The 10,836-nt window shown below is 51.2% G+C and overlaps 2 protein-coding genes across 2 annotated transcripts; both read right to left on the reverse strand.

Annotated features, from left to right (window-relative positions):
* Nucleotides 1–2,555: 2,555 nt before the first annotated feature.
* Nucleotides 2,556–4,535, reverse strand: T069G_11013 (uncharacterized protein; the record flags this gene model as incomplete). The annotated part of the gene is made up of 2 exons (XM_056178223.1): nucleotides 2,556–3,724; nucleotides 3,794–4,535. The coding sequence occupies 2 exons, from the start codon at nucleotides 4,533–4,535 to the stop codon at nucleotides 2,556–2,558; spliced, it is 1,911 nt and encodes a 636-aa protein (XP_056024513.1).
* A 5,583-nt stretch (nucleotides 4,536–10,118) lies between these two features.
* Nucleotides 10,119–10,711, reverse strand: T069G_11014 (centromere kinetochore component CENP-T histone fold domain-containing protein; the record flags this gene model as incomplete). The annotated part of the gene is made up of 3 exons (XM_056178224.1): nucleotides 10,119–10,282; nucleotides 10,354–10,491; nucleotides 10,702–10,711. 3 exons carry the CDS (start codon nucleotides 10,709–10,711, stop codon nucleotides 10,119–10,121), a joined length of 312 nt encoding a protein of 103 aa, XP_056024514.1.
* Between the last annotated feature and the right edge of the window lie 125 nt (nucleotides 10,712–10,836).

The following is a 10,836-nucleotide window of genomic DNA, read 5'->3' on the forward strand; positions in this document are numbered from 1 at the left end:
CAAAGGATTAAAAGTCTCGTTGAATTATTACATGTAGTGCGCTATCCCCTTTACTCCAACTACATTAGTTCCACATCTACGGAAGTTATGAAGTGGCTACAGGTATTCAGCATTCAAGTTCACTGTCCAGCAATCGGTTCTCACGATCAAATCTAGTAAAATTTACCAAATTCCAAATAAACATGGCTACAGTGGCAGACATTCGAAGAAAATAGCGATACTAGAAGAAAGCAGATACTCAAGGAGCCACAAGTTCACTACCATGCCTCCTACCTGGTACTATAAGGTAGTAGTACATGCAGGAGCCAACACAGCTTATGAACAATTGGATGCGTTCCATGACAACGACTTAATTCAGTCAACTGCATTTACCTTTCAAGCATAAACCTTTATTCCATCTTCCACAAACCTCTTAGGCAACATCATCTGAGCCTTGGCTGCCAAACCCGGCTTAACCTCCATCCGCATCCAAACCCGCCAAGATACCCATATACATACAATCTCAACAAAGCATCTGAATCTGAACGCCGCATCACAAATCCACGTAATCCGACACATCAGCACAACATCTGCCTTCCCTTTGTCCTATTCCCACTACAAAAACAATTCCATCTCAACCAATCCCTTCCCCAGCCCTTTCAGACATTAACCGCCCTCTCCTTCGGGATCCGTACCTGACTCACCAACCCCGCTAGTCAAAAGACAAAAGAACCCCCCCAAACCTACCTCCGTACAAACCACACCCAATCATCCAAAATGATTCATTCATTCACTCACAAAAAAGCAAAAACGCAAATTAATTTAAATTAAATACATGACTCTTTCAATCACCAAACAAAACACTAAACAAACACCCCCCCAAAGAGTCGAGTCATCTCGTACTCGTATACTCGTATACTCGTAGGCCTCCTTTCAATCCACCGCACCGCAAGTCACATGCCAAAGCCACGCCTCAAAGACCTGACTAACGACTTTACATGGGGCACGTGATCAGTTCATGCGCCGCCTTAACGGGTAGGGCTACGTACTAACAAAGCCAGTGGAGAAAAAAACGCCCTTTTAGCGCCGCCAGCCTCGCAACGTGTTCCGCGTCCAGGTACTCTCGTATACCCTGCACTAAGAAATACTCGTACGATGAGAAATAGCAAACTACTGATTTCTGCATAAAATGGCACGTGCATCAAATCCGGGGTATTTCATGGTTCACTGTAGATGGAAGTAAAATGACTTCATGGGGCTTTCAATTTATTGCCATGATGAAATGGTAAGACTAGTATACATGATTTCTTTTTGTCTATATTCCAACCAAAGTGGTCCACATGTAAGAAAGGGAAAAGAAGCAACAAAGGAAATAAAGATTAGAGAAAAAAAAAGAAAAAACATCTGCTTCCCTTCAGAGAGTAACCCACTCAATGTTTAGCCCTGCATATGCGCCTTCGCCCTCATGAATGTCAATCCCATTTCTTTGTTTTTTTAATAAAACATTCGAATGCATTGGTCCGTAATGAGAATCCAGTCTGGCGAACCGTTGATCTTGTGATAATACACTTTCCCCAACAAAGGAAAAAGAAGTGAATCGAATCGATTATGCTTGCAAAGCAGAGTTGCTGAGTGGTCTAAAACAATAATGAAATCCGAATATCCTTTGCCGCCTTCCCATATGCGGCCCCGCTTTCCCAATGTGCAACAAAAAATGAAGTAAGAAACCGGAAGTAGTACAATGATGATGAAAGCCAAGGATGCACAACCGCGATCATCAAAGACAAAAGTGAACAAAGGGAATCAGAAAGAAAAAAAAGCTGGCACAAAAGCAAGCGCAGAAAATAGAAGCAATTGTGGTGTACAGTACATCATGATCGCGTAGCATCGTTGAAGCAGAAACAGTCAATCGCCAGGGAGGGTGTGAGAATAGACTTGGTTGAATACCAAGTTTGAAGCCGGAAGCGGATTGGCGCGATGAGCTCTGCGAGGATGATCGCGAGGTGCTTCCATCTGCTTCGTAGCATCATTCAACGCACAACATCAGCCAGAGCTGTCGTCATTGCGGTCATTCCCCAGCCATTGCAGCAAGCAGGGCCATCGAGGCCGAGATGAAATCAGGGCACGAGCAGACGTGGGTGATGTCAGCGGTGGAGGTGGTATGAGGTAGCGTGACGTCAGCGCCGCTTGCTCACCAACCAAGACCCTGCAGCTGCAGCAGGACCCTGAGACCCACTCGGCGACCGCTGGGACCGGACAGCTAGGGAGAAGAACGCCAAAGAAGATACTGGAGCCTTCTCATTGGCTCTGCTGTCCAGCCTGAAGTCTCCAACGAAGCGCACCTTTCCCCGCAGAGAAAGCTTGGAGAGCGCCAGGATCGACCATCTTCGATTTGCGTGCCCTCCAACTGTGCGCCATCGCTGTCGTTGACGTTGATTGACGTTGGCTGATGCTGTTTTCCCCCTCTCGCGCCCATGCAAAACGTCATACAGCCAAAAATGCCACTGTAATCGGTTTTTTTTGGGTTGGCTGCAATGAAACAAACTTCCCGTTGCATGTCTCGTTTCCCCGTCAGATTAAGCTCCACCGCGTCGTCGGTGCTTGCCGGGGAGCTCAACATCAGGGTGACAAACTCGGTAGTGTCTCGTAAGCGCATCAGCGCGGCTGAATGTCTTCTCCTCGGTACACAGGTTGCAGTGCACCTTTTGCTTCTTGGCGTTGTGAATGGTATCCTCGTGACGGGTCAAGTCGTAGGGCCGCGAGAAGATGGTATTGCACGGCTTGCCAGTGCTTGGGTTGATGCGGTCACAGCGATGGGGTCCGGCCTGGCTGTTGAGCAGGCTCGAGGTCATCCCCATGTGATCGTGGTGTGGCCGGGTAGCACCGGCAAGTCCGTGCGACTGTCTGTGGCCTTCACGCTTGTGCTTCTGTAGCAAGTTGGGCGTCTCAAAGCGTAGTGTGCAGCCGTGATATGTGCAGGTATAAGTGCCTCCATCAGCATTGGCGCCGGCAGGGCGGCTCTGGGGAGCTGGAGTGTTGTAAGCCGCAGACCCAGTAGAATTAGACTCTGCAGAGCTCAATTGAGATGCTGATGCGTCTTGGCTGTGTGGCGGATAGGCGATAAACGGGTATCGCTGAGGTACCTGAGGCAAGTTGTGCATGTGACCTGCATGATCCCCCTGGCCGTAGTTGGGTGCCGCTGATGCGTGGCCATTGACGCTTCCCTCGGGCAGTATCCTGCCCATGTGGTCCATGCCAAAGTTGATTGGCGTGTGCGAGAACAGGGGCATGTTGGAATCCTCTCCAGACTCGTTAAACTCAAGGACGGCATCCTTGGGAGAAATGGTCTGGGGCGTTCCGGGCTGTGTCGTCTTGGTCATCTGCTGCTGGAAGAAGTGGGCATCGTGCTGGCCATTGCGGTCCTGGCCCGGCATGCGCGGCTGTGAATTCATGGCCACGGCACCATGGGAGGAAGCCCAGTCGTGAAGTGGCGAAGGAGCAAGTGGAGACCCATGGCGGAAGGGAGAAATGTCTCGAGAAATGCTTGACGTAGGCGAATGCCTAATTGTGCTGAGGTGCTGGCTATTCGCGGCACTGATGCGCTGGTTGAAGACGTCACTAGGCGCAGCAGTCACTTGGCTCTGCTGTGGCGATGAGGTGATGGTGAAGTTTGGGTTGTACAGCTCATCGCCGTAGACGTCTGTCATCGTGCGGTCGAGTTTGGGGACAGTTCCGTTGCCATGACCTGCGTACCAGAATGATGAGTCTTGGTCGTCAATCGGCTGGTTGTTGGTGTTGAGAGGTCGGCGCCTACCTTGCCTTCTTCTGTCAGAGAGATCAACCTCTCCTGTGACTGGAGTAGCTGGCGAGTCGCCTGCTATTGAGCTTGCCACGGAGGCAGGATGTGATCGGGTCAAGCCATTTGCAAACTCGGGGGCGGGGAGGAGGTTGCGATCCTGTCGCAGCTTGTGGTGGCTGTTGGTCGGGATGGAGACTGGATATGCCATCTCGCTGACAGAGGCGTTGTCGAGATGATGGAAGTTTGAGTAGGGAGGCATCGTCTTGGCGGCCAACTGGTAGTAGGGGCCTGAGCTCATAGTCATGTCGTGCGAGTGCATGTCCATGAAGCCGTCACCATTGGCGTCAGTGACGGCGATGTGGGGGTTCGCGATGTGCGAGTTGAAGGGCGACGCCGGCCCCGTAGATCCCAGGGAAGACAGAGAGGATTCTCGTTGATGGGGGAGACGACCAAACTTGGGAGTTGAGAAGCGAGCGGCGGCGTCCCAGGATTCGGGCCGCATCGAGTCAGACGAAAACGCAGAGGCGATTGCGGCGTTGAGATACTCGAGATTGGACGCAGAGAGCTCGGTTGAGGGGAAGGTCGAGGTCGAGAAGTCAAAGTCGGTCGAGTTGCCAAAGGTGAAGTCGTCCAGCTTTGTCTGATGATGGTTGAGGTTGTTGTTGGTGATGTTGTTATACTGGTGCTGTTGCTGTTGCTGTTGTTGAAAGCGCTGATATTGTTGTTGTTGTGATGAGTTGTGGTCCACAGATAGCATGGTTGAGTTGAGTTGGAGATTGTATGGGGGCGTATTTGCAAGTTCGATCTGACGGCGATGTGGCGAAATGCTTTCTCTTTATATCGTCCAAGGGCCCTCCACCGGGTCGACCGGTTTCGTCAAGAGTCGACGCAGACACTCGGAGGTGGAGGGAGGGGTGACATGCTGATGGAGGGAGGGTGTGTGAAAGCGAGGGGAGGGGCGTGGACAATCGATGCGATGCGGGCCCCACCGGCGAAAAAAAGGGCATCTTCGGCCTTGCGAGCGCAGCTGCTAGTACATACGAGTACGTACCTACCTAGAGTCAGCCAGGCCCTGCGAGAATCTGCCGACAGACACATCCGGGGAGCCGCGGCTAAGGGAGCAGGTACATGCGCGGCAGGTAGCGCTGCGCTGGTTTGGTAATCCATTCGCTGGCAAAATTGTCTCAAGTGGTCTCAAGTGTCGCAGGGCCCGCGGATTACACACGCACCGCCACTACCTGGGGCTGAGGTCACTGGTACAAATTCGTATACACGGGTAATTGACGCTTGCATTCTCCGTACCGCCGCCAGGTATTTGGCATACTTCAAGGTCACTAGCAGAGATGCCGACTCAGCAGCGTGTCATGCTTGGTTGAGCAGATGCAGAGACCGGCGCTTGATAGGGCAATGGACTCCGCGGCTTCGCAAGGCAAGTCAGGAACCTGGTCATGGCTGCGTGGTGCGCGTATGACTAACTCCCAACTCATCGGTCATTTGTCATGTCATTACACGGCGGTTGGTTCTGGTATGGTATTATGCTAGTATGCTAGGCAGTTCCTCTTGCACGTCCTCTGCCTGCGTATGCCGCATACGAACCAACGGATTGCGTCCCCCCTACCTAGTCAGTCACTTGTCAGCATTAAAATCTCAACTATCAGCTCGCATCGGCATCGCTATCGTATAATTGCAGTAGTTTCGCATCGCATCGCCTTTCGCGGCCACGTTCGGAATCCGTGCAACTTCCACTTCACACCCCCAGGCACAGCCGCGGAGAAGAGACATGCCACATACGTGTGGCTTGTGCCTGTGGCTTCGGCCAAGGGTCCAACACCAGCCAAGTGTCTGACTGTATGGCTGTCACCGAACTGGACAGACGGGCAGCCACATCGCCGTAGCGGGCAGAGACTTCTAGAATTTTCCCGTCAATGGCTTTCCACAGCCCTCCTCGATTGGACTTAGCAAACCTTTTTTTCACAGAATATTTCTCCTTTCGGTGTTAATGGCTATAGTAGCCCATGAAACGTTTCGCCGACAAAGATTGACTAACGGACATGGCATTGTGTTAGCTCAGCGAGCGCGGGAACCACAAGCGGAAAAAACAGTTGCAACAACTGAAAGTGACGTATAGGCTGGCGTATCAAGTTTGAGTGCGATCGAACAAGATCCTTGCCCAGCGCATGCCGGTCCGCTCTGTATGTACAGCACATATTCTCATTGGTCTCAGCCACAGTCTGGCAGCGCAAGCAAGCAAGACATTCAAGATTTTTCTTGTTCTTGGGCTTGCCCCTTCCGGCGCAGTGCATACAGGTACGAGTACACATTACATACGAGGCGGGTACGTACCACAGCCAACATTGGCGTTGGAAATTTCTAAAAAAAAACTTGCAACCTGTTACTAAAACTTGCAGTACGTACTAAGGTCACATGACCCTCCCTCGAAAAGTCAATCCCCCATACTTTTCCCAAGCGCACGGGCTCGGGGTTCGCTGACCAAGGGATTTTGATGCCAAACGCCGAAAAGAAGGAAAAAGACAGTTCCGCACGGGAATTACTAATTGGGGGTGTCTGCAAGCAAACCTTTTTTGCTTTCGATGATTTGATCTAAGCACCAATATCGACCTTTTTTTTTTTTTTTCTCATCATCTGTCATGTCTCGCCAAAGTTTACTTGCCCACTTTGAAAAATGGCAAGATGTGCACCTGTTACCTCATCCCATTGACCGGATGTGTAATCGGGTGATATGGGCACACTTTGGTTGCGTGACATGCAGTGCAAGTGCAGCGCTGTAACTTACGCTGTAACTGCGAGTACACCCGATCCCAAGCGCTTTCGGGCGCGATCCCCAAGCGAAACCGCCAATGCAGGCAGAGACCAAACAAGCAAGAGATTTAGGGTATGGAGGTGTGCTGTGTGCATGCTGTGTGCTGCAGATGGCAGTCCCGAGGGGAAAAGGAGAAATGAAAAAATTTTCAACTTCTCCTGCATGTCGGCACGCGAGAAGAGAGAATGTTTGCGAGCTGGTTTGTTCGAGACGCAGCTGATTTTGGAGGGAGTCGGGATGGCCGACCTTGGCCTTTGGTTCGGAGACCGCCGGCTGCCAGCGGCCAATGGGCGGCCAGATTCTGGCACAGCTCAGCCACACACACTTCCCGCGATCTGGGCTCTTGCATGCATCGTCTGCCGGCACTAGAGCCAGGGAGCTGAGAAAGACTGAGAAAAAATTAAGATTCGTCTCGGCCTGATCGACACTTTGACATCTCCCAGTCCTTTTGAGGCTGAATGGCTTTGTCCGACGCTTCTTGTTGGGCCGAGGCTCTCTCGACCGGGGAAACTTGGACTGAAACCTTGCGCGGCTGAGATGAGATGCGATGCGCCGGCGGCAGAGGAGTTCCACGTCCGTCCAGTCTCTCTGCCCACAGGCGGCACGGCACTACCTAGTACTGAAGTGACAAGAGAGATCTAGAGCCACACCATAACCAAACCCTTGGGATTTGAGTCTAAGGACCAGCCTCGTGATCTACGACCCGGCGAACTCGGACCCAGGTCGGTATCTGGCCGCTTGCCCCGGAATCGCGGCCCCGAAGCCTTTCCGCGGCTCCCTCGCTTTCGCTCCAACTCGCACCAAGTACCGCGCGAACTTCCCACACTTCCCTTTTGATCCGCGAGATTCCATTATAGGTGAATAAGGCTGCAACAGCAACACAAGAATTGCCAAATCTTGCCGCATCCCGTGCCTGACTGCCGTGCCGCGCGACGGATATCGGATCAGCAACGTCAGAATTCGCCGCCCTGGATAAGAGGGCGGATAGGCTTCGGGGTTTGAGTTGAGTTGCGGGCTTCCCTTGCTCTCTGCCGAGGTGGTCCCACGAATACCCCTCCTGTAATTGAATTGAATTGAAATCAACCCCTCTCTCTATAGTGAAATATTGACCAGCTGAATGAATTCCCCCTCTCGCTATTGTTGTGTCTGTTGGTTCTCAAGTCATCTGGCAAGAAAGTCTCGTGATCAGCTGCTAGCCCGCCAATAGAACAATGCACCTTGGCCCAATACAACGGGACAATATCGATCCAACATCCAATATAATGGCGATACTATCAACTCGCTAAGGTTCGGCATGCTAGCCGGAATCAGACGCGCATCACCTCAGCCCAAGCATGAGCATGCCCGCCATACAAACGACATAGGGGAGCAAACGCTGGGTGTGCGAACCATATTGGCCACCGAGTCTTTCTTCCCCCCGTAATCTCAGATCAGCCGCGTGTACATTTGCCTTGTACGAGGATAGATACATGGCAGCCTGATACAGTACCGATGTCGCAGTTTGAGCAACTCGGTATGTCAACCTTCAGCCCAAAGTCCATGCCCAAGCCCAAGCCCAGCCGCCCCTTGTCTCGTCTCGTCCTTCGTCCCGTCTGGCGCAACTTTTTTCTTTTTCGTTCTCGTCCCGAACCCGGGAAAAGAAACCAGCAAAATGCAACATGCAACATGCAATACCACCCGGCAGTATTTCGTGGAGCCTCTTCTCCGGGCCTCCGGTCTAGATTATGTGGCTCCTCGTCCCAACATGTGGTGGCTCCACCCCCCTTCGGATCGCCTTTACCCGCCGATGCAGATCCGGTCTAGGCCTTACCCAAAATCCCCCCCTGCCCACGTGGAAGTTTTTCTCTCTTGGCAGCCCGTTCTCCGTAGTAGGGCTCTCTTACTCTTTTTTTAGGCTTCGCCTATGTCTCTGAAAGCAACAGCCCGAAAAATTCTCAGTTTAGGTTGTCTCAGTGAGTTTTTGGCATCGGCGGGCCCGCGTTGGGACATGTTGCAGCGCATAGCTTTTTTTTTTTTTTTCCCTTCCCCCCCTGTAGAGCTGCGACGTGCCGTCTTGTCTCTTGTGCATGCATGCGTACGTGCGTCTGTGCTGCCCTTTTTTTTTTCTCTTGCTTTGGTCTGGGTCTTTGGTGTGGTTCTCCTGTTTTACGGGCTCCATCCAGCTGTGTTGTGCTGTTTGACTTTCTATTTTAACCGACCGACATGCGTTGGCTCTTTTTTTTTTTTTTTTCTCCTGCCCCCTTCTACTATTCCGCTATGCAGGGATGCAATCAAAAAAAAGATGCAGCAGATGCATCCTGAAAATTTCAGATGGGAGGGTGTCTGGCTAGTAAATGCCAAACCAAACCAAACCAAACCAAACCAACTTTGATGCTGTGTCACTGCCAAACCCCGGACCAGTATCTCCATTGGACAGCAAAGCTGGCAGCCTATTCGGTTTTTTTTCCTTCCTCCCCCTTTTCTTTTTTTCTTCCTTGGGTAAGGTACTCGTAAAGTAGGGGCAGAGGCATCAGAACCCAATCGCATATCATCGGGTAAGATTTTTACCACTACCATTTTTTTTTTTCGAGCTCGTGATAGGATTGTGAGTTGCGATAGAAAGACAGCCTTGAGAGCCTTAGGTCCCCCGGCGAAGCGCATAAGCGGCCAACCACATGACACCTCGAACCACTCTCTGTTTTTACGTGATCAATTTTGGGTGATTCAAGCCCAATAAATCCACTGTGACTTTTTTCCTTTTTTTACAAGAGGGTGCTGGGCATTTGGGCTGAGGAGATGGATATTGATGAGTCACAAAATTGGATGCGCCGTGAGCCGTAGCATCGGATATTGGATCTTGCATATTGGGCTATCATATATAAACTTCGTATTGGGTTTTTGTATCAGGCCCTCGCAGCGGCCGACAGCCAATACTATTTCCAATATCCGTATACTTGCATGAGTCCCGAACGTCTTATTGCCTTAAAGGACGTGTACTTACAGAGCAAGTACCTATACACGTAGTATAGCAACTCATATAACGCGGCTAGTTACAGGCTGAGTCTTGACATCTGGAGTTCGTCCAGACTACTACTCGGACATGTGGAGACAAGCTCTCCTCCTCTATCGATACAGGCACGGGGAAGCTCCATATTCGGCGTGGCGATTTTGACATTCAGACAGCAACGACGCGTCACGCGTCACGGGAACAACATAGCTTTTCACATCTCCATCTCCCCTTCAAATACGTGGCCAGCGGGGTTGAGTCGTACGCGTTCACGGATATCACAGGTTTAAGTAGGCAAGGCAGAGTATTGTTCACAGTCAGGCAGAAAGATTTTACTTGTAGAGTATATGTGATGCTTTATTTCAAGGTCACCACTGAAGTCTCAATTACCCCCTTTCGGAAGTCACCCATTTCCCAGTACGTTGTACAGTACAAAATCTCAAAAAGCAATGACCCGCGCCCATAGTGAAAAGCCCAATCGTAACAAACACGCGAATAACACATTATGTCGACCCGACCTAGTGGCAGATCGCTTAACCACCGAAACCGTACAGGGTGCGGCCCTGTCGTTTCAGGGCGTAGACAACGTCTAGTGATGTGACGGTCTTGCGCTTGGCGTGCTCAGTGTATGTGACGGCATCACGGATGACACCCTCGAGGAAGGACTTGAGGACACCACGGGTCTCCTCGTAGATCACTGTGAAGGAAGACAATGTTAGACACTTGCATCAACCCAAAGAAGTATCATGTCGATGAGTGGAAACTTACTGGCAGAGATACGCTTGACACCACCACGACGAGCGAGACGTCGGATAGCGGGCTTGGTAATGCCCTGGATGTTGTCACGAAGAATCTTGCGGTGACGCTTGGCACCACCCTTGCCGAGGCCCTTGCCACCTTTGCCGCCTGCATTGTAGATTGTTAGTCAAGATGATCTTGAAGTGGCGATGGTTGGTAGCTGGCAGACGCGTCAAGGCCGAGGCTGAAGCTTCAAAGCTAAGGCGCCATGCAAGCCGTAAGGCTTAAGGCGACAGCAGCTGAAAGCTGGAGACAGCGACGGCGATGGACCAACGTAGCCAAGCATGGATGAGGCAAGTAAAAATAGAAGTTACTTACGTCCAGTCATGATGATTGATGTGGGTTGTTTTGGGAGTTTTGAGATATCAAAAAGAGATGCAGATGGTAAACAGTAAGTCGTACATAAAAGAGGGGAGGGGAAAAGGCAAAGTGTGGCAACACGCCAGTTTAAGT

This window comes from Trichoderma breve, assembly GCF_028502605.1.
Source record: "Trichoderma breve strain T069 chromosome 7 map unlocalized scaffold00007, whole genome shotgun sequence".
Lineage (NCBI taxonomy): Eukaryota > Fungi > Ascomycota > Sordariomycetes > Hypocreales > Hypocreaceae > Trichoderma > Trichoderma breve.